General features: G+C 36.2%; 1 protein-coding gene across 2 annotated transcripts in view; it reads left to right on the forward strand.

The window, feature by feature from the left end:
* Positions 1-24,416, forward strand: part of TTC7B (tetratricopeptide repeat domain 7B) — a 114,244-nt gene that overhangs the window by 45,053 nt on the left and 44,775 nt on the right. For both annotated transcript variants that reach the window (XM_027637994.1, XM_027637995.1), the window contains exons 13-16: positions 3,736-3,808; positions 5,055-5,215; positions 19,127-19,243; positions 23,416-23,513. In XM_027637994.1, coding sequence (XP_027493795.1) covers positions 3,736-3,808; positions 5,055-5,215; positions 19,127-19,243; positions 23,416-23,513 — 449 coding nt within the window. The remainder of the gene's footprint in view (positions 1-3,735; positions 3,809-5,054; positions 5,216-19,126; positions 19,244-23,415; positions 23,514-24,416) is intronic.

The following is a 24,416-nucleotide window of genomic DNA, read 5'->3' on the forward strand; positions in this document are numbered from 1 at the left end:
TCTACCTCCTGGTTTGTACCTCAGTTCTTCTCCCATCCCTCTCACCACTACTGACTTAATCATCATTGTTTCAAAACTATCAGAATATAAATTTATACACAGAAGATCTTAGAACATGAGGATTAGTGGCATCTGCTTTCAGTTGATTTAATATCCTAGAAACAATGTTTTGTATTTTTAACTGCATGTTCCAGGATATTGATGTTAAGTTATGCTTAGTCATCCTTTCAGTCATGTAGTCATCCTTTCAGCTGTCCTTTCTCATAATGAACTTGTACATAGACTTCTGATTAAATTATCTTTCAGAGGTTTTACCCATGTGCAGGGTATATGTTTTGAAATTTCTAGTGAATGGCTTGGACTCCGTACAGAATCTTGAGTAGAATCGTTTGGTCCTCCAAAATAACAGACTTTTGGCATCTCAAAAACCCCATAGCTACCTTCTAAGAAAATGGGAAAAAGTATATTTTAAAGGAATTTGTTCTCCATATTAACATATTTCCCCACTTGTGTTCGTAGAGAGACTTATATCTGATAGATCAGCTGTACTGGAAATACACTCCAATATAATTGATAATATTTCTGGTTCCTTGCTTTGATAACATAAGTATAGGATGGTACTGAAAATTTGCTACCACAGAGACTATGTTATGTTCAACATATGAGAGTCATGCCCACTTTCTCTTCCCGTATCTGAAAAATAAATGTCTTTTAGGAGATGGAAGTTCAAATTCTCCATTCATCTCCTACATAAAGCGAGCAGCCTATACTGGACTGAATATTTTGATGTGCCATTTGTTTTTTTTGTTTTGTGTTGGTTTTTGTTTGGTTGGTTGGTTGGTTGGTTTGGTTTGGTTTTTGTTTGTTTGTTTTTGTGGGTTTTTTTGTGGGGGTTTTTTGTTTTTTTTAATCACTTACCTTGAGGACCAATTCCTGAAGACATATTTACCCTGAAGAAATACGGACCCTTGTCTGAGCCAAATTTCAAGGCTTACCAGTTTGTGATAGTGGTCAGTCAAGAAGGTGCTTGTTACTGTCTTCACACAGTACTGAGTGGGTGTTTGACTGACTTCTTTTTAAATTTGGAAGACTTTCAGTGCTTTTCCTATGGTTGGTGTGAATTGAAGTTTCACAGAACTCACCAAATGGTAGATAGGTAGCAACAGCTTTATTCTTTCACTGTCTGGAGCTTGGGTGACTGAACAAGTACCCTCTAAGTTAAAGTCTCTTGTTCTCTCTCAGTATTGCTTAATTTGTGAACTTAAATTTTAAAAAGGGCTAGTCCTGGACAGGCTTTACCTGTGCCTCTAATCTCCAATTTAGAGGTGAAATTACCAAATATAAAACTGTCCCTTAATAACTTAAAACTACTTTAAAGCGTGCTGGGTGTAGTTGCTAAACTGAAGAAGCTGTTCAGCTCTTTGGATTCGGGAAGACAGAAATGCACAGGTCAGAAGCAGAAGGATCTCTTTGTGATTGTAATGATTTGAAGGTCAATTTTGTTACTTCATCCCAATGGGTGTGACGCATTAGATATTCCAAAAATGATTATTACACATCCTGTTTCTAAATGAGCATTCTGGAAGATTGAAACAAATATAAATAAAAAAATAGTTCCAGGCTAGCTGCCCATTACTTACTACACATCATTTTGGGGTACAGCCATAATTTTTTTTGTTCTTATACTCAAACATTGCCCTGCTAAAAAGCAGAAAGATTGTATTACAGGAGAAAATAGTAGAGTGTATTACAAGAACAACTTCTGTAGGATAATAAAATAAATAAGACTCAGAGTGTGCATTTGACCAAAACATTAAAAACAAGAAAACAAACAAAATTTTTAAAAAGATGGGAAAAAGTTATTTTGTGTTTCAATAACTGAGATTACTTGCAACAGCAGTAGTTAGAAATATTTTGAGAGTGCATAATCATAAAACCACTTCTGCAGTTGAGCATCTCAATGCTTTTGTCAATGGAAGGTCTACTTGTAAAAAGATCATCACCATAAACTTCTTCATCTGAACTTCAAACATAGGTTCATGATGAATCAGATCTTATGCAGCCTTTTACTGTAATGCTGTGATAAAGAAGCTGTCCGGCCTGGATTTCTTTTACATTGCAACACAACAAGTAAATCCAGCTGAAGCTGGTCACAAGTGGTCTTCCCCCTCAGTATTGAGGCCAACCCTGTTTAATATCTTTATCAATGATCCAGATGAGAAGATCAAGTGCACCCTCAGTCTTTCACAGATGACACCAAGTTGGGTGGGAGTATTGATCTGCTGGAGGGTAGGAAGACTCTGGAGCGGGATTTGGACAGGCTGGATTGATGGGCTGATCCCGATAGTATGGGATTCAACAAGGCCAAGTGCTGGGTCCTACACCTGGGTCACAACAACCCCCTGCAGTGCTATAGGCTGGGGAAGAGTGGCTGGAAAACTACTCAGTGGAAAAGGACTCGGGGGTGCTGCTCAACAGCTGACTGAACGTGAGCCAGCAGTGTGCCCAGGTGTCCAAGAAGGCCAATGGCATCCTGGCCGGTATCAGGAATAGTGTGGCCAGCAGGACCAGGCAGTGATTGTCCCTCCGTATTTGGTGCTGAGGAGGCCACACCTTGAATTCTGTGTTCATGTTTGGGTCCCTCAGGACAAGAAGGACATTCAGGTGAGAAGTGGCTGAGGGAGCTGGGGTTGTTTAGCATGGAGAAGAGGAGGCTCATGGGGGACCTTATTGCTCTCTACAACGACCTGGAAGGAGATTGTAGACTGGTGGAGGTCGGTTTTTTCTCCCAATTAACAAGTGACAGAATGAGAGAAAATGGCCTCAAGTTGCACCAGGGGAGATTTAGATTGGATATTAGGGAAAATTTCTTCACAGAAAGAGTTGTCAGGCATTGGAACAGGATGACCAGGGAAGTGTTGGAGTTATCATCCCTGGAAGTGTTCAAAATACATATGGATGTGGCACTTGAAGATACGGTTTAGTGGTGAACACAATGATTGTGCTGGTTGATGGTTGGACTTGATGATCTGAGAGGTGTTTTCCAACTTTAATGATTCTGTGATAACAAGATGTTCTACTACTTAGTCTTAAAGCAACTTAAAGCCAAGAATTAACTGGCTTCCTAGGAGGCTTACTGTGCTGGACTGAAAATATATTTGAACTTTATGAGTCTGGGAATTAACAAAACTCTGTCCTACTGTGCTACTACTCTTCCTTTTTGAGTTCTGTGTTTCAGAACCATCCGACCACATTCAGTGTGATTGCTTGGGTACTTGTGCAGATGATATAATTCTTCTCTTTGAAGGCATGTTGTTTTGGGGGATTTGTATTTGGATTTTTTGTTCCTTTTTCTGTTAGAAAACGTCATTTAATTAATTTTTATTATAACTATATATTATTCTTAAGTAATTACATCTAGTGTTTGCTTTGGAGTACAATATATTTGAAGAATCATTTTGTATTGCTCATTTTACAGATTTATACTGAAATTGCACAATTAATTTCTATTAAAAATTACTTTTAATGTCCCAAAGTGCTTCCTTTAAATCATGGATGATTAAGAAGTATGTGAAAAGTTGCTGAATGAACACCGCTTTTATCAAAATATGAGCATACGGGTAGTTAAGAGATCTGAATATGAATAAATGAATATATATGCATTTGTAGGTATGTCTAACCTGTCTGAACAGGGGTAAAACTCACTTTTGTTTGTTTTGTTTCTTTATTTGTAAGGGCTCACAGTTTGTCTCCAACGGATCATCTGGCAGCATTTTACTTGGCACTCCAGCTTGCCATATCCAGACAGGTTAGTTTTGTTTTAAAAGTGCAGCATCATGCTGTCATATGAGGATTAGAATTTCTATCCGTTGATGGATACAGGTGAAAATTTCTTCAATAAAAACCTGTTTTTCCTTGTGCCTATATGCATATATGAGAGAAAAACCCTGAAATACTCTCTCCAAACACCTTCAGTCTTATCTATAGATTTCTCCGGAGTTCTACCTGTATTTCCAGCTCTAGGATCAGAAATAAGACATAAGTAAATCCACTTACTTCAGCATTTATGTTGCTAGATGGAGAGAAAAAAAAAAGTCAGTTTTTACCATGTTTCTACCTATTATGTGTAATCTCTGCTCAGATCCTGTAGAGTGGGACTCCTGAATCTAGTCTTTAATGATGTTGATAGTGCTTAAATCTTGAGTATCTGCTAAGATCTGTGCCCTTTTTGAGTACCTTTAGGAGATTAGATTATTGTGAACAAAATTACAAAAAAAGTGTTTAAGAAAACTGGAAAATATTTTAACTCTATAAAAGAGATCAGAGTTTAGTCCAATTTGTGCAGCCGTTATGTTTGAGGCATTCTACCATATATCACATGGATTTGTATATTGTGGAACTGCTTTGTATCTATCATGATAAACCTTTTCCTGTGTTGTCTTTTATTTTAATTTTGAGCACAGTTGTTTATTTTTGAACACAATCTAGGTGACTACTTGTCATTGCTATTGACACAGGAGCGCAAACCTTGGTCTGTGTCACATTAATGTGGAATGGACTGTCACTTAATTAGCACAAAACAGTTTTCAGTAGCAGGCTATGACTCTGTACTTCTGAATTCCAAAATTTGCATGCTACTTAACTAAATGTTCCATTTTTAGCACCTAATGTGCTTATTTTGAAAAAAAGCACATGCTGCTGAGGAGGTAATGAAATTCTACGTAAAGAAAAGTTACTGTTCCTGTCTAACTATACATTTTAGTTAATACATTACAATTAAAGTATTTTCAAAATCATTTAGAAGTACAACCAATACTTCAAAGAGAATAGTAAGTGAATATTTTAAGGGGTTGAAGGGAACTGTTTTATATATCTTACTTAATTTTTACTGTTAACTGTAGAGCATCAGGTCCATTTTAAACTTCTCAGTAGTGTCTTACAGGAGTATATAGAATTCTACATGTTATGTGTATTTTGAAAATTTTATGGATGTGCAATCAAGTCATAGGCAATACTTCTAATAGTGGCGCTTTCTTTTTTTTTTTTCAAATCAGATACCAGAAGCTTTGGGTTATGTTCGTCAGGCTCTGCAACTACAAGGAGATGATGCCAACTCTCTTCATCTCCTTGCACTCTTACTATCAGCCCAGAAACATTATCATGATGCTTTGAATATCATTGATATGGCCTTGAGTGAATATCCAGAAAATTTTATGTGAGTGAATGTCATGTTTGCTTTCTGCGCTTTCTCTCATAGTTATTTTTTCTAGATTCTCATCTCATTCATTTCAAGAGGGGATGGATTTGAAGTTTAGGCTATTTTTTGTTTACAGTAGTCTTCCCTCCTACCCATTTAATGCAACTCTCTTTATTAAACACTTGTTAAATAGTGATTAAGGATTTGGTTTGGAAGGGAGGATAGACCTGTATAGTCGATCTTATTTTAGTTTTTTTTCTACACTCTGTATAGATAATTTCTCCCTGTTGCATGCTTTATAGTATGTTTGCGTCTTCTGTTTTTATGCAATATTCGAAGAAGGATAAACAGGATTTTACTATTAGCTTGCATAGATTTATTCCATCCTACAGATAACTCTATGCATATTGTATGGAATCTGTTCTGTAAAATACATCATAACAGAGAATCTCCTGTTTTGCCTGGATAATAACCACTCATCTGAAGCTGGCTGATGGATAACTAAACAAGTGAACAGGGAAGAAGCATGTTTGGTAAATGTTCTCTTGTTTAAGAAAGAAATTATTCTTTCTGTTTATTTTTCATGTTGAGAACATCTTAAAATACACTTGGGTTCTGTACCTTTTTAGTTTTTTGGGGTTTTTTAAATTTATTTTCTTAGTGAAAGTCTCATTAAATGCTTTACAGTGAAATATCTCAGGGACAGCTTCCATTAACTTCCAGTCTTCCAACTTTCCAGTCTTTATCAACTGTCAGTAAGGTTGTAATCCATAGTATTACAAATATCCTACATACTTATTTAGACAGTTTTTTTGAAGTATCTCATTATTAACTTATAAATTACTGACCTGTGTCATAAATTGTTATTATGTCAACATACAAAAAAAATAGGATTTTTTAAGGAATTATTAGTTTGAAAATAGAGATTGCGGTGGTTTTCCTTCCTGTTCTTGACATTTCAGATCTCCTTTTGATTGTCTGTGTAAGGTACTGTTACCTTTTTCCTCATAAATCTGAGCAGGACTTCTGTTGATATCACCTCTCCTCAGAACTTCTGTGGCTTGCAGCCAGTTCTGTGTAAATGCTTTTGTGACCTTTTGCTGTTTCTCACTTCCTAGTTTATCCACACACCTATGACTTGTCTCGGTTCTTATCAGGGGCTTCTACACATGCTTCATGATTTCAGAACTGTCTGGCAGTTCCTCTCTCAAACCTGTCTGTGCTTTCCTCAGGACCAAACGACATGTCAGCAAGTCATGGTTTGAGATGCAGTTGAAGTATCAGCAACCTAATTCTGTACCCTGTTATTGTTAAAGAGATATGCTCAAAGAACTATGAGTGTCATCTTCAGTCCTTGTTTCATTTTCTGCGGCTTAGTGACAGTGTAAATAACAGACAAAGCTGCTTTATTTCTCAGAGTAATAATTGTCTAGAAGTATGTCTGAAACTGTAGTTTCAGAATTCTCAATTGTTGTAAGAGAGCTCCCTATTACATTAATCTCTGTTGTAATGCAAAAACAAAGGTTCATTCGGTAAAACGTTTAAAATTGCTCTTGAGCATTCAGAAGGTATTTATGGGTTTTTCAAATGTGGTTCATGGCCTTTACAGACTTGTTTATACTGCAGCTCTGGTTAAACAAGTTGCCCAAGTTGTTGATGATAGTACTGATCTTTGCATTAATGCATGTATGTATTATTAATCATATGAGTCATAATAGTGATTCTAAATCATTAGTCCTGTTGTATAATGCAAACACTCTGTCCGTACAGTGTACTCTGTTACAGTCTACTGGTGCAGATCAGGGAATTTGAGAGGAATATCTTGGCATTAGGAATCACCATCAAATGTGGCAGCAATTGCTGAAGAATCCAAGGTGCAACACAGCTATATATATCTCTAGAAAGTCTTTCAGAGTCTGGTTTCTAGTGCCGTCAAGTTCCCAGAGAAGTAAAAAATATGATTGAGATTTCTTGGATACTCTCTGCAATTGATACTGACAGCTAGACAGACATATCTGGTCAATAATATAAATTTAGATTGATTGCTTCGTGTAACTGGGTAATTTTTGCAAGGATTTATCAGCAGAACCTCAGTTTTACAGTCTATTCTTGAACACTGTATCTGGTGCTCTGTGTATGTGCATATACACAAGTGCTTAGTGTATCACTGAGTCCATTTTCTTATTTTGCAAATTCTATAAACACTATAATGGTATTTCCTAGCAGATTGGGAAGAGATCCTCTTGTGTTCCCCTACAGCTTGCTAGGTTTTAAATACGCTGAAACATTTGATTATTCAACTGTGGTGCTTTATTGGCTTTTGTAAACACTTATCTTTATGCTTTATCTTTCAGTTATGTCTGCAATCCTAATAAGTAAATACTACAAGAGTTTTCTTGGTATTCTCTGTATTTCCTGTTAGACTCCTGTGCTGGTTTAAAAGTAAACCGATGGGAGAAACGAACCCACCTCAAGAGAGATTACAAGTCAGAGTTACTATTTATTAAAAGGATTACAATAAATACAGTGATACAGTACAGAGAAAAAACTGGTTTTAACCCCCAAAGACAAACGTGTAACCCTGCACCCTCGGACAAGAACAGAATGGTGTTCATCAAACCCAGTGCTGAGCACCACATGGCTCCCTGGGTGCAAAGTAAAAGGAAAGGAAACCTGTTGGTCCGGATGATGGTTGCAGTTCTGTCGAAGTAATGATCACAGTCTTGCCGAGAGTGGCAGTCGCAGTCCTGTTTAAGTTCTGGTTCTCCTCAGGATCTTATGAGTGGTACCAGCAGTCCCAACATATGCTTAGGTTCAGGTGGGAATGCCCAGTACCTCCCTACAGGACAGAGAGTTTCACAATGGGTGATTTAGCTCTGTGAGTCATGGGATGGTTTTGGAATCTTTGATGGTCTAGGTCGTTGTAGCTGCGTATTACACCAGTCCAGTATGGCCCATTTGCAGAGATGACCCCCCAGGCTGAGTGTGAACGTGCTCATGCCTCCCCAGAGAGGAGTTATCACAGCTGAGTCATTGGTGTGAAGACAAGAAACACTCCCCTGCCTCGAAGGGTTTCTTTAACACCCAGCTTGTAGCCTGAGGTGTTAGGTGTGGCCTGCTCAGCTGCTGCATATGATCCATTTATTAACACAGACCATCAGAAATGACATAGAGGGTGTAGAATACACAATTTTAGTTATACTCACATAGTGATAAACTGATCCCCGGCCCCTATAACTAGGACATCTCCATTACCTCACCCTTATGCAAATCGATACTTTAGTGGCTTTGCAGCATAATAAACCTCTGTATTTGGAAGTATTAAAATAAAACATAGAACTTGTGATTTATGTTATTTCTTATTTCTTCCATTGTTATTTCTATCTGCATATCGCTGTATGCTGTAATTGCATTACTGCACTGCACATTGCTGTCCTGCCCTCTTCACAGCTTTTCTTTTATTTTGCTTTTCTTTAAAAAGTATCTGCATTTTCAGAAATTTGTAATACAGCATCTTCGTAAAATTCCTGAGGTTGAAAGGAAGTTATAGGATATGCAGTGAGTCATGCTGGGAAGTGGATACTTTCCAGCACTTTTTTGTAATCACTTAGTAAATATGTTGTCTGTCCGTTTTTTATATCTGAAAGCCTGATGCATTCCTAGAATTCGTGTTCAATAGTTGAGGCGTACAGCAAACATACCTTTGTATCTTAATTTAGCCTTAACCTTCCTGCGTTATAAAGCTGATAGTTGGCCAGTCAGATAATGGTTTTGCCATAGATGCCTCAAGGTCAATAAGTAGAAAGAAACTCCTCAGAGCCAAAGAATTATGTCTCATCATTATCTAAAGGAGTGGAAGGAATTAGCAGACACATTGGGCTGTTAGCAGCAAGGTATAGCTTTTTCTTTGAATAGTGTTGATTGTTCTTCCTTTATTCATTAATTTGGGAACGTAAATACACAATCTACTCTGAGACCTTAAGAGGTATTGGGAAAAATACTGGTGAAAATCTAAGAAACCACTAGAAGTGAAACAGATATGTAGTAATGTTTTTCAGAGATAATAAAAATTCAAGGTATTTGCTAAATATCTGCAGCACTATTGGTTCAAACTTTTTGTCAGCTTAAGTTGCTAGGTTGTAGCCACTCTACTTACAAACAAGTTAGCTGTATTTTTCAGAGTAATACTATCAATCTCCTTTTAAATGCTACCTCTGAAGCCTCTGGAAATCTGAGCATGCTTTGATCCAGAGACAAAAAAATCTCTAAATAAAAGACTGCTGTACAAAGTACAAATACTGTACTTTGCTGAGATGGGTGGGAGTAAGGTGCCAGCACCAAAAATCCTGAATACTTAGTCCTAGTCAGGTGCTACTGCGTTTGAATTCACTTCAAGTTATACATTTAGCCCCCTTTCATTAGACAACTTGTCCCAGTAGTAGAAATGTGAAGTTCAGTTCTTCTCCAGCTTGACAATGGTGCCGCTCCGAGTCCTAGCTGTTAAAATATGTGGGAAGCTGGGTGAGATGATCCATTTCTCTTCCTGAAACAGAAGCAGGGACGTGCTACCCTGAATGCGAGGAGAGTAGGCAGGAAGGAGCCATGGTATATCCTAAATTACTAAAGTACTTAACTGGGAGGGGTGATTGAGGTCTTGGTTGCTTGGGATTTCCTTGTTTTATCTTTATTATTCCACTGATTTCCTCCTCTGAATGTATAGGCATTCCTAGAGGTGTGCATTACAGTCTGAGGGTGTTCAAGGATATGCAAGGTAATGGTGGTTGTGTTGCATCGGTTCATATTCGACTTGTAAACCTTGTGCAATATATATAGTATATATGTGATTACCTGAGGAGCATTATTTACAAACTCCTTTGTATGACTCTTCTCTGTTTTTATCTGCTTGTTACAAGGAATTTATACCTTAGTGGTCTTTTGAATGATGTGAAATCTTGAAACAACACTTCTCTCTGTTTCTAATTCATGGTTAGTCAAAATTAGATTCTCAGTCAAGGGAGACAGGGTTAGGTTTCTTAATTAAATACTAGAGATATTGTTTTCTTAATCTTCACTGGGGTTCCCTCATTATTTCAAGTGTTGGGGCACTTAAATATGAATATAGTGCCTGAAATTAGTGTAATTAGGCAAAATAAATAGTAAATTGCTAATTTTATGCTGAAAATTTGAACTGTAATGGAGAGCATCTGACAAGCTTTTAAAGTAGCAGAAGTAGGGAACAACAGATGGGTTATTTCAGAAGTGCAAGCATGTTATTTTAATGTTAAGTACACTCAAAAAGGAAAGACATATGGTAACAGGTTTGAAGACAACTGAAGACTAAGTTCACAGTTTAAACATTTACATTTCTTGAAGTGTGATGGCAGTTTTTTTGCTCTGAGAATATTTCACAGAATCATCAGGCCAATATGTCATTCCTCTGAAAACTATTAAATCCTTTCCTTCCTGACCCTCAAGGGCTCTATTGAGCTACATTAGATTTCCTAGAATCAAAGGACCTTTTAACATCTCTCTCAGTTCATTGAATAACAAACCTGTTTCCCTCTGGGAGCTGTTCAGGTGGGCATAAAAGAAGAGCTGATTGGTAGAGGCGATATAGGATGATACATACACTGATGTTTTGTGGGACACAAGGATATTTATCAACTAAAGGGAATAGTATGGTATTCTGCTTTCCCAAGGTGGGTTATAGTTGCACTGCAGTGTGTGGTGCTAGTAAAACTTAAAGTTTTGTGTTTTGGGTGTTTTTCTTGATAAATAGATCACTGGGAATTATTTGAGGAAAGGATGGTAATGTAAGATTGGATAAGAAGTAGTGATGTGCTGTGCTTGCCAAAATCATGTCTTTCAGGTTGCATATACAGTCTTGTCAACATTTGACAACATGCTTTTTCAAATCGATTCCATTTTGATCCTGTTTATCTTGGGAGTTATATGAATTAGATCTCAGGAGTTATTTTTTTGTAAGTCATGAAAGATAGTATGGTTTGCTTATGTTTTTTCTTTTTATTCTAGGCTCTTCTAACTCCCCTTCCCCTATGGTTATTGTTATATGCTTTTACTGAATGGTCCATTAAAAAGACATTGTTTGTTGGTAGATACTACTTTATATAACAAATTGGTCATTGGCCTCAGGGCCTTATCCCTGAATTAAAGTTGCTAGGCTGTAGATTCTTCTTTGAAACTTGATTGAAAGAGTCCCAGTTTGGGTCATGAGCTGGCTGCTGCAGGGTATTCAAGGCAGGAAAACAAAAAGTTTTCAAGTATAACTAATTTGTTCTGGCTTTAGTCAGAAACTATCTTTATTATAGTTTACAGATTTACATTTTCTTAAGGACTCTGAGTTCATAATATGGAATACTGTTTACATACACTACACCAAAATCACAAGATGAACTGCTTTATGAACAAATATATGGGGAATAATATTTCAAAGGGTGCAGGAAAGGCCATCACATGCACACCGAGTGTACCTATTCATGATTTTCACAAAATTGTCTTATTTTGGGGCTTGAGGGCTGGTTTCTTTTCCTTCTTTTGCTTGTTTGAGAGTCATGCTTCAGTTAGCAATCCGAACAGTCCATTTTTACTTCATCCATTTTTCTGTATGTGTATGGACTTCCCAGTACTTGGGATCTGTGCAGCCAAATTTGGAGAAGGTTTGGTGTCTGATTGAGAAACAGTTTAGGAGTTCTTTTTTTGAGTTGAATGATTTTCTGGAGTTTTTACAAAAGCTAGATTTGTTTGCATGACCTCTTGTTGCCTGTGCTGGGCATACAGTGATTTTAAGTACTTTAAAATGATGATTTTTGATGTTTTATAATGAACTACTTGTATCTTTCCTGATAATAAAACTTTTCTTGAATGCTCAAAGTGGAGTAGACTGTGCAGCAGTTCAGTTTGCAATTGCAGCAGACACCTCCATAAGTTTCTTTCTGTGCTTTGATTATCATGGTGATAGAAGTGTTGCATCTAAGATCACTCACCATGTAAATAAATCCTTTATAAAACTGTATTCTTTCATATTCTATTTAGTTTCATGTTGTTGTTTTCCCTGTAAGTTAGATTTCTGCAATTGTGTCATTTTGTGTTTTGGTGATCAAGCAGATGTTTGGGAGTTGAGTAATGTGAAGCTGTAAGCTTTCTACAGCAGGTGTTAAAGGGACAGCTGTCAAAACTGAATGTTTGAATTCATAGTTTGAAGCCAGGAAGATCAATTTTTAAAACACCTGACTGTCTATATATTAGAAGTCCCTAAATTTACTTAACTTTACTTTTTCTGTTAATAAAGGTTGAGCTAAAGCCTGCCTTCCAGAGGACATTCGATTGTGATAAGAACACAGCAAAACCTGGAGTGCAGCATGTGGTAGCTTGTTTCAGTTGCACTCTTCATTAAGACTGCAATTTTTTTTTTAATTTGAAATGGTCCCGTATTGGTTTCCAGCCATTGATTTTTATATCATTCTTTACCGAGCCCTTGTAATACTGGTAATGTCATACACTTGATGCTGGCTTCTGTAATAAGACCACCTCCAAACGTCCTTTCTGATAAGAACGTCACCATACTTGCTGACAGTAAAGGCATGTGCCCTGGCCTTTCAGTGACACTGTAGCCAGTTTTCATCACATGTGAACAAGTGCAAAAAATATTCACTATCATTTATTACTACATAGAGAGAATCACCTGCATCGTGTCTTTTGGAAAGGATTGTGTTAATTATTTTGAGCATAATGGCTTCATTGGGGACTTATATTCTACTACCTGTCTTTTGACAGTCTTCTTTGCTTCTTGGTTAGTTATTTCTAGGATGTGTTTCCACATATAGATTGCAAAGGCTGTATTTGTTCCAATAGCTATATATTGTGATTTTAAAAAGAAATGTGGCTTGACAGCTATTAAGCCGTGCTGCTGAACAATTTGTTTGCAAAGTTTCCTGCTGTGCTTTATAAGGATCTTTTCATTAGGAGGATATATTGCATGTAAATTAAGAGTCCTTTTGCATTCAATTGAAATTCCCATGTGAAGGATCTTAAAACAGTCAGCCCTAGCTCCTCCTTCTAAAAGAAGCTACTAACTTGCAGACAGTAAACTGTTAAAATCTGAACTGTGGATGAAATAAACACTGGGAACTTTAGGATTTTCTTCTAATTTTAGCTTTTTTTCTTCTGAGCCATTTTTTTATGAGTAATTACAAGATTTTTAAAAGGGCAGTTGCTGATAGAATGTACTGACATAGCAAAACTGAACTTGCCAAGGTTTGGCTTCTTCCTACTTCCTCATTCGTTTTCTGTTTCCTGTAAGAGTCATCAGAGGTTTTTCCTATATATGTAATTGTTGAGTGCAAGAAATGACTTGCTAACACTTTATTTAGGAAAGGTGAATAGATTTAGATTCTTACGGATAATCACTACTGAATAGTATTTGTTCCAGCTTAATTCATTTTGTGCGTTCTGTGTACTGCTTTCCCACTTCAGTTACTCTGTGGGGTCCCAGCATTAACCTGATTTAATTTGCACAAACAATTGACTCTATGACAATTTGTTACAGAAATGAGATTAAACTGTATGAAATATGCACATAAATGTAAGTTTTACGTCACCATAATTATTTTTTCCTTTAAATTCAGATCTTATGAAAGGAAGCCTATGTTGTCTGTTAAAAAAGGTTTATTTGTCAAACTAGTTAGTCTAAGATTTGACAAGTCATATGATTAGACTTGATGAGGGTTTTTTTTGTGTGGTTTATTGGGGGGGGGAGTTGTTTTTGTTTGGTTTTTGTTTCCTTTTTTTTTTCCATGAACTAATCAGCTGTATTTTAAGAAGTTAGGTTATTTGCTCCACCTCTTCTACAGTCTATCCAAAACAAACTGTGAAGAAGCAGTCTTTTCTACAATTTTATTTATAATCTTGAGACCTAATTTCCACTCTTAATGTTTTAATAGTCTGAATGGCCTTTATATATACTCATTTTTGTGGAAACATTATCCTCTAGATAAATTATTCTTTTCCCTTCATGGTGCTTGTCTCATCTATAGTTATAGATAGAATTTGTACCTCTTCTTGGCTTTTATTTTGCTAGACTAACTAAATGAAGTATTTTTCCTACTGTGCAGTTTCCAGTCAATAGGTCACCCTTGCAGCCTTTCTTTGCAGCTGCTCTAATTTGAAATTCCTCATGTGTGTGGTTTTGACTCTTACAGTGAGAATTACATATAACATTCCAGATGTGGTCTCACTGAGGTATTGTACAATGGCACTGTGTCTTTCTCTTTCTGCTCCAACGAGTGCATTCCTGAATTCCTTGATGAACCCAGCTGTTAAGCAGCTCTGGTTTGGAATAACTGTTACAAGGGTTGTTGGTACAATCTCTTTATTAAACTTGAACAATAACCCTTTTTTCATTAATGATGTTATCTAATACTCCTTTCCTCTTGACAAAAGCATTGGCAATATAGTTGCTGTTCCGCAGTCATTACAGAAGTGGTACTTTCTTTAAAGTTTTTACTTTAGAAAAGACAATCTTATCTGTCACTGTTTCCATAATTCTGAGAAATGGATTATTTTTGACTGCTTTAACTTCAGTCAGTCTTTAATCATTCTTATTCTCCATTTGTTATAGTTTTCATATCTGAGACAACATAGGTAAGGATTGTGGTGGAGGTTGAGGATTAATTCCTGAATATTCTTAATTTTCATCCCCTTGTCCCTGTTTAGTATGCACATTTTCTTTTTTTTCTTACTTAAATACAAAAAAGCCTTAAAAGACTGTAACTTTTGTATATAATAATAACGTGTTCAGATGTGGTTTAGCTTTGCTTTTTACTAGGTACCTAAGATGTGGCTTTCTGTGCTGATTTTTTTTCTCCCTTCCCTGTCCCATGCTATTCTTGATAGGATCTCTGCATGTTTCTGTGTCTTACTTGCTCACTGTTAATCAGTGATTGGCTTGTCACACAGGGAGTTTTACTCCTTCAACTTGAGATACAGATCCCTAAATGTTTTAGCATCTTTGTGTTAAACACCAGGCTTCTGCTGCATTCTGGATATCTTTGCTAAACTTTGCTATCAAATAATTTGGGTGTATGACAGTGAAATTCAAAGACCTAGTTATAAACCCCTTTGGTATTTTTCATTCTTTATTTAAATAAATATCCAGTAATATATGGATTAGATTATCAGCAGCTGTTTTATAATGTCCTCATTAGTTAGTGAGAACAGTCTTGAAGTAATGGAGTCATTTGCTGCTTCAGTAGCTATTTCATAAATTTATCAGATATTAGCTCCAAGAATAACCAAGCCTTTCCACTTAAGAGTTTGATTTGTTCTCCATTTTGTGTCTGGGTAATTAGTCTCCTAAAATGATACAATTCACTTTATTTTTAGCTGATGATAAAAATCTGCATCCATATCAGATACTGATGCTGGCACAAATGCCTGATTAGCAGGTCTTTAAAAGAACCTGTTTTACCTACTTCCTAACCCAGAGGATTTGACCCAAGCAAATTTCTGTTCTTATTTGTTACATTTATTCCAGTTTGACACATCTCTGACACACATTGTCCTACTCTTCATTTCTTTTTTGAATATTGTCTTTTCCTCAGTACTTGCATTCTTAGTCAACTGCTGTTCCACTATGTCAAGGTTACTCTGTCACCATGTGCCAGTAACTTAAACCTCTAACTCTCACAAACTGACACGAACAGATAATTCATGATACTCATTAAATATACAGCTTAATTTTCATCATCCTATCACTTTGTAGATTTTATCCATTCTTCGTAATTTTTAACAGTGTATCAAAACCTGGTGTGAAGAGCTCCTTGTAAAGTTTAAAATTCTCTGTGTTACTAATGTGGGCTGTATTCCAGAAGAGCTGTTTCCACAGATGCTTGAAGCTGATCTTTCAGAAAAGCTTTTTTCAAATGTTCTACCTCTTAGTTTCTAAAACCTTCCTGGTAATACTTGTCCCTGAGGTGCTCATATCTCCAACCATGTTTCAGGGGAACTTGAAAAAATTGAGTTAATTTGGGAGACCAGTTTGTCAGATGGTATTCCTCCTTTCCATTGCTTCTTTCCCCTTCCCTTCCTTCCCCCATTTGTTAAGTTGGCAGGTTTTCATTTTGTTATTAACATCCCATTTCAGTTTTCTGAAGTGTCTTAGTTCTTTTAAGATTTATAGTCCAAATATTTTTTGGATCCAGGAAAATTTTCTGTGTGGCTTTATAAACGCAACCTTTTCTATTCAAAAGATTATTTTTGGTTTAATCCCACACCAGTGTACTTCATTTTTTCCTTACTAGATACAATTCCCTAGCATTTCTTTATTAAAATTGTGAGTATTTTTTCATCATACTTTGTTTATTGTTTGCATTTTGGGAAATGTGCAACGATCCAGTATGTTTACTGTAATAATGCACAAGAAACAGGGATGATGTTGCATGTGTACTAAGTGCATCTGGAAGCACCAAACTCCTGTGTTGCTTTAATTCTTACAAGTGTATTTGTCTTCTGCGATCTTGACATTGAATCTGCACTAGTAGCCCAACTTCCAACATTTTTGTTGCACAGACTCCTGCTATTTTTTACATGTGGTTTTAAGTCATTTCTCAATAATAAAATCCCCTCCCTTTCTGTCTCCTGCTTCATTTTTGCTTTTATATCTTGCATGCTAAATCTTAGTGTATTACTGATCCTGTGCCTTCTCTCTGCTACAAGATTCCTGAACATCTTAAATGCTTGAAGACTGTTAATGTAAATTCAGTCTATCTGTAAACTGTACATAATAAGGTATATATTATGATTATTGACTCTAGAATGACTTGCAAACTCAGTGCTTCTGAATTGATTGTGTTCCATAACTTTTGTAAAGTGCTTTATGATCACAGACTTTAAAAAATTAAACTTCTCTAGGCTCTTCAAAACGTAAAAAGTACTGTCTTTTACATACAGAGAAACAGGAGAGGGATTGTATAAGGTAGATTCCTGTGATTTTGAGTTTGGATTTGGATGCAAAGGTCTTCTTTGGTGAGGGAGCTGTGTGCGTGTGTTAAGGGTAAAATAAGGAGCATGAGGGAAGTAGGATGTTATTTGTCATTTTTCTTCTCTCTTCAGTAAAGTCATGGACAGACCTTGACTTTTTTTCTTGCAGTGATATAGTCACAGTTAAACTAATATCTAGAGAGTACATCTCTACCAAATGAAATATGACTTTAAATTATCTATATAGATCCCTGTATGCTCAAATCCAATTTACTAATAGGAAGAAAGCTAAACTATTGTAACTGATTACTTTGTTCTGCATTCTTTCAAGACATCAAGTGAGACTACATATTGACTGTATTTACCTGGCTTATCTACAGGTGCTCATTTTCTTAAACTAACTCAGTGACCTGCCTTTTGGTTCCTCCCCAGTCCCACAACACACATATTGCACACTTAAGGTAGTGTGATTCATTTTTAGGTTTACACACTGGGTAGTTTCTGCAGAGGATGTTCAGTGCAAAGCTAAAGCTTTAGCTACTGTAAGGCTAAAGGCACTTGATGTAATTTCTTATTCTTGAGAAAACTCTCCGGCAGTTTGCAATTACTATTAGCAACCTCAAAGTTGGTATTTGGGATAAGAAACTTCTGAGCTTTCACACATGCCCACCCTCTACGCCCTTCTCAGTCTTCCCACACAAACCATATGAGCAATCATATAAATTTTTCACTTGGTATGATTAAGGTTGCACTGGAACAAAATGCCAAAGTACACCTAGGTTTAAAAAGGGAAAGTAGGCTAACAGTTTTATATCCATACTCTCCTCCTGCTTTGTGCTCTTTAATCCTGCAATTTACTAAAAATTGCTTTTAAATTAGTATTTTTCTAGTGTATTCTCTGTTCCCAGATGCTGGGACTCCTATAAATGTGCATACCAATTGACTAGCTCCTTTATTATCACATTGCATTTATATTCTTTAAATATCCAGGAAGGTGTCTAAGTTAGCCTCTGTGGAGAACCTTAAACGGAATACATGGAACATAAGAGGAATATGCAGTTGTCATCTTATGAGGCTGTGCACTTTATTTGTCTTGCTGCCATTAGAAACATCAACTTTGAAATCAGAATTAATTTATAGTGACTTCTGGCAAGCATGTTTGCTTCCATTATGAGTGGTTTGCTGCATATTTGATGAATGCTGTGCTGTCTTCAGACTCTCACTTGTAAATGTTCAATTTTTGTGTCTGCTGATGTCAACATAATGTAGAGTGGAGCTATGTTTTCTGGTTGACTTTGCCAATGCTGACTACCTCTCTTGAATCTTACCTGGTCTAGTGGTATCTTCTTCAGTATAGCCTCTTCCATTTTCCTGTAAGAGAACTTGATAACATAGGGAAGTAACTTGCATTAGTACCAAGTTATTTTCTTATGTGGGTTATATGTTATTTTGCTATCATTTGAGGCCAGTTAATGCAAAATACTGTCCTTTCTCATGAAAGCAGTAAAGATTTTTTTTTATTTTTTTTTTTAGTGAAGAGATAGAATCATAGAATGGCCTGGGTTGGAAGGACTTTGACGATCATCTAGTTCCAATCCTTCCTTCCCCACCACTGCCCCTGGGCAGGGATGGATGTCACAGTTTAGAGTGTGACATACTGTTCTTAGTGGTCTTGCTAATTTCACTAAGCTACATTGTCTTCTCAACTATTCTTTCTGTCCAGTTGAAAAGGCCATCATGTAAAAAGCACTGTTACTTTGGTGACATTACATATTTGACTTTATGTAATTACTTCATTAAACTATTACTTAAGTTATGACTATATTTGAAATTATATTTCCTCCAGTTTAGTGTGATGTTGACTATCTTTAAAAATGTTTTGCTTGAATGGGAATCTCCTTTCTATTTTAATTTCCTTTTCTTTTTCACTAGATTACTGTTTACAAAAGTCAAATTGGAGTCTCTGTGCAGAGGCCCAGATGAAGCACTCCTAACGTGTAAACACATGCTCCAGATTTGGAAATCCTGCTACAATCTTACTAACCCAAGGTAAGATGCTGTAGAATTCTAGGCTGCTCACTACCCTGCTCAGCAGGGCAATATTAGGTTAGCAGTCCTGCATTTGCTTGGTCTGGCATTTCATATGAACAAACTAATCCTCTGGGAATCTGGGGGATGAAGTGCAAAGACATCAGTTGATGGTCATGTAGAAGTACCCAGGGTTCTATGAAGTAAGGTATGCCAAAGCTAGTAAATTCTGCAGAGGTGAGCACTGCTTAGAGAGATTGGGTAACTCATCCATTCTCAATGTACTTGTATGGTCTTGGTTTTTTTCCTGATTTGGAGTTTTAGAATCTTTTATATTGGTAAGTGGAGAGATTGCTATAGTGGAAATATAGTTCAAGAATTTTCATTAAATAATATGAAAGAGGACTAGACATGAATTAAAACTAAAGCATCAGAGGTCATATGGATATGATATGCTTGCAAAGTTAGCATGGCTTTTTTTTTTTAAAGGAGGTCTTGCTTATGAACCTATTTAGGTCTTCAAAGGCATTACCAATAGATAAGTTTTTATAGTCCTGTTTGGGTTTCCAGAATGTTTTTGTGAAGGTCCTTTGCCATATATATTTATCAAGCTGTGAAATAAATGGAAAGGCCACTTAGCAGAAATCCATGCTGGTACTATTCAACATGTTTATCAAGCACCTGAAGAAGAGGGCAGGCAGAATTTTCTGCTATTTGGTTGTTTGAAGGGTTGACAGTTTCTGAAGAAGAGATGCTACAGCAGAAGAACCTTGTACCAGGTGGCATCAGTGTAGCGGTACCTGTGTAGCAGTATGATGAACATTGGCTGTTCAGTTTTTCCTCTAAATTGATCTCAGTTATGTAAATACGTGAAACTCTTTAAGAAGATTGAGAGAGCTGACTTAATGGCTGAAGAGGGAAAATTGCTTCTCTCCTTAGTGAGCTAGTGAGCAGTTGGGAGCAGGAAAGTTTGGAAGGTGTGGCAGGAAAAGCCTGGGAAGGGATTCGAGTCACTCAGAGCACATTGAGAGAGACTGATACTGCCTTGTGGAACAGGGAGCATCCCTCAGGGTACAGAAAGCAAGTATGTCAGCAAACCAGGAAGGTTTGAGCTCAATCGTTTTCAAGTCAAAGTCACTGAACGAGCAGCAGGGACCTGGGAGAAAATTTTTCTTTTACCTTGGTGGGTGGTGGTTTATTTTAGTTAGCTGGTTGTGTGTGTGGGCAGTGGGGGTTAAGAGTTTAGTATCAGAGTGCTGTGCTTTGCAGAATGGTTAAAATTTCCGTGTAATTTCAGAGAGGCTTTGCATGTACTCTGGCACAACTTTTCACCTTCCTTCTCTGCTGTGACATCTTCTACAGAGATCAGGGCTCTAATCATAGCTTGTCATTACTTTGTAGTTGTTGTTGTCTTTGTGCTAAAAGCTACTGTGCCATGTTAAACACACTTTTAATGCCTCCTTCAGACATCAGCAGTGACTGTGAAAATTTACTCTTGGCTGTGTCAGCTTCAAACAGCAGTGATTGCTAATTCTCATCACCATTCTTCTTCAAGAACATCTAAGTGGAAAAATTAACAAGGACTACTTTGCATCTGATAGTTTTTCTCCTTTTTTATCTTAACATTTAAATCTTTTCTTGAAGCTCTGGTGATGCATTAAAATCAAGTTAGGAATGGAATGGACAGGAGCTGTGGATAAGTGTCATGATGGAAGGAGACGGGTTTTCTAAATGACACATTCAGAGTTATATCAAACAGTGAATGAAGATACCGAATTGTAATCTTGCTTTGGCTCATCTGTGTGAAATTTAAAGGCTGAATAACTTCATATGGTATTACAGTGATCCAGATCGGTCGCACTGGGATAACAATTCTCACTGAGATCTGAAATGTGACTGAGAAGTTCTGTTCACCCGACTGCACTCCTGATATACTGAAGAATGATGATGCAGGATTGTTGTGAAAAGTTAAATTTTCCAAATTCTGCAATTTTAACATACACTTCATTTTGCTGCAAAGCACCATTTGAAAATGTCTCCCACTGGAAATAAGTGAAATTTTTTTTTTAATAGTTCTTTAAGCCAATAATAAAAGGTCTTTTAATAATTTTCAACCTTTTTGAATGTTGTTTGTCAAAGATTTAAATATTCTTTATGCTTTTTGAAGTATCTTCTTCTATTCTGATTTGGACTGAAAACTAATTTTGATGTCTTGTTTTCCCAATGAGATAAGAAGTCACTTTTTTGATAAGCTGTGGTTTATATTAAATATTTCTTCTTCAATTCATCTGATTTAGTGCAATAAACTTGGGTTCAATGCCCTCAATAATATTTCAATAATAAAAATAAATTACAAATAACTAGATGTACCACACAAAGCGAGGGCCAAATGCCACAGTGTGCCTAAGATTTAGAACATTTTTTATTTTGTCTTCAGTTGACATACAAAATTTTTTCTCATGAGATGCTTAATATGAATTTAAAACTTACTTTGTGCTGCAAGGCTTGGAAGGTTTAAATGTGTACCTCCAGCCTGCTGCTTGAAGTGCATTAGAAAATAATTGAGTACTTTTCCACTTTTTAGTTTGCATTAGGGAAATACAACAAACCACAATGACAGAGTTGGTCTTAGAAGATACTTAGCCTAAGTGTGGATTTCCTCATCAGCAGCAATGTGGCACGTTGCTGCTTCTGGATTGAAGAAATAATTAAGACAGCGATTACCAGAAAATTTATACCAACTGATGTAACAACTACAGCTGATAGTGTGTGTCCCAGAAAGTTCCCTTCTGTTTCATGTGGATTGCTATAATAACATAATTTTGTAAGGAAATATTGCAGTACTGTTAGGTAATACAAAATTGTATTTATACCCTTTAATAACAGCGGTAGAAAGAGGGGATGTTGTTTCACTGTCTTTTGAAGTGTGCAACTCTGAGGAATTATTGAGGGGCTTCTTGACCTTCTCTCAGTTCAGATTTGTAAGGAGGGTGTTGTTAAATTAAGGCAGATGAAGAGATGTGCTGAATTCCAGTCTTACAGTTTAGATTAAAGTTTATCAGGCTTTACTTTAAACTAGGAGTTTTGTACAGGTTTTTCTCTTCAGTGAGAATCAGACAAAAGTTTGCACTCTGCAAAGCTGGGCTAACAGTTCAGTTGCTTTAAAGCTTAATTAATGTTTGTGGGGTGCTTTGTTCCCTATTTTTTTTAAATGAGACTTTTAAAATATATTCATTGATAGTGAGTAGTACCAGACTTACAATCCTAAAAATGAAATTACTTTATTAAGCATAGAATATTAAAGAAGGAATGCCCATATGTGCTTCCTCACACTTTGCTGACAACGTGTCTCAGTACTCGCCTCATCTTGAGGAGAAAGAGCACTTAGTTCTTCAGTCCCTGTTCTTCTGCTGAATCTTTAATAATAGTTTTTGGAGCTATTAGTTTTCCAGGAAGCATATCAACAAGAAACCTGAGGGGCAGATACTGACTTACAGCTAATATAGAAATTAAGTGCATTTGTCCACAGGTGCAGTGAGTGAAAATCACTGCTACTGCATAGGCTGTTAGATGTTAGAAGATTTCAAAATGTTCGTACTATGCTGTTAGAATCAAATTCAACATTAGGCAGTTAATATGCAAATGTGCATATATTAAAAAAAAAATATCAAAAAACAGGCAGCCCGCCCCACAACTCTGGAGATAATTGTGATGCTTTTTTATGTGAAGTGAAGTTATGGCACCTTACTAACATCTTTACCAAAAATTAGATGTCCTGAGTTTAGTTTTTCTCTTCAAGCTGAGAGAGATATGGATTTTCAAACTTACATCTGCCTTCTCAGCTTTCTGTGATAGCTGTACTTCATATTATATAAATATTTAAGGCACTGTAGATCCTTTCTGTAGAGGTGTTAGCTATGAATGAAATTAAAAGCCATATTTCCTTTGTGGTTGTATTAATTATGAAGACAAAATTGCTGAAGTAAATACGGGTTTAGTTTTACTCAGCTTAATTCTATTTCAGTGCAACTGGCTTAATGCACTGTGAGTGGTTAGTGGTGCTTGGTACTAAATTTGGTCATAGCCAGAACTTTTATAGCAAGAACCTTTGTGGGAGTAGGGCAGCGTGCAACTTGTATATCAGTATAAAATTTTATATTTTATTAGCTCACAATTTCTGTACTTCACTGCAGTGACTCCGGCCGTGGGAGCAGCCTGTTAGACAGAGCTATTGCTGACAGACGACAGCTTAATACAATTACATTACCAGATTTCAGTGATCCTGAAACAGGTAAGAACTACATTTGAACAATGAAATAGGTAAAATGGTATGGCCATAGCTAGATTTTGCAGTAGGTTTTTTAGTTTATTTTGCAAAATGAAGTTATATCTTCACTGTTATCATGTAAGTAGAAATAGACATTGTGTGATATATGATTTTTTCTTTTTTTATTTATGAAGTATTTGCTGACCACGTTCTCCGTAAATATCTGTAGTATGGATCTTGCTGAACTTAGTGGTATTTTGTTCCACAAGGGTTAAAAACTAGTGTTCTGAACTAGCCTATTTACCAAAGTCCTGTGCTTTTCAGTCTGTTTGGTACTTGCATATTTTTGTTTAAAAGGTAAATCAAAAAAATTTCAGAAATTTTAATCTCAAAAAAATTGAAGACCTTGTTGCTGATTAAATTAATTAAATTCTAAAATATATGTTAAAATATAATTACATGGGTGGGTAGGCTTACTGTAGACATAGTTGACATTATAAGGAAAATCTATTTATTATAAATTGTATATACTGTATTATTTTTATATACATATAAAAATTGTAGTACACAGGTGCACTACATAAAAATTAAGATTGTTACATGTCAGTAAATACAATATGTCATTTCCTATATTAATATATTCAGTTATCATAATGCAAACTAATATACCTTAAAAGTTATACAATCAGAAAGCATGTGAGACATGCATTCTGTGAAGATTGCAGAAGGAATTGTGTAACTTTTACAGTATCTTGCTTGTGTTCTAAATTTTGAGAGTTTTCTCTTTTCTGGGTTTTATATGAAAACCATAGGATGTTTTTCCTGACACCTTTCAGGGGTGTATTTCTGTTTAATCACACTTTGACACAAACAGCTTATAGAAAAGTTTGCCAAACTATGAATGTGAGTATATTTGACCCACAAGTT

The sequence above is a fragment of the Corapipo altera genome, unplaced genomic scaffold (genome assembly GCF_003945725.1).
Source record: "Corapipo altera isolate COAL_440 unplaced genomic scaffold, ASM394572v1 23, whole genome shotgun sequence".
Classification (NCBI taxonomy): Eukaryota; Metazoa; Chordata; class Aves; order Passeriformes; family Pipridae; genus Corapipo; species Corapipo altera.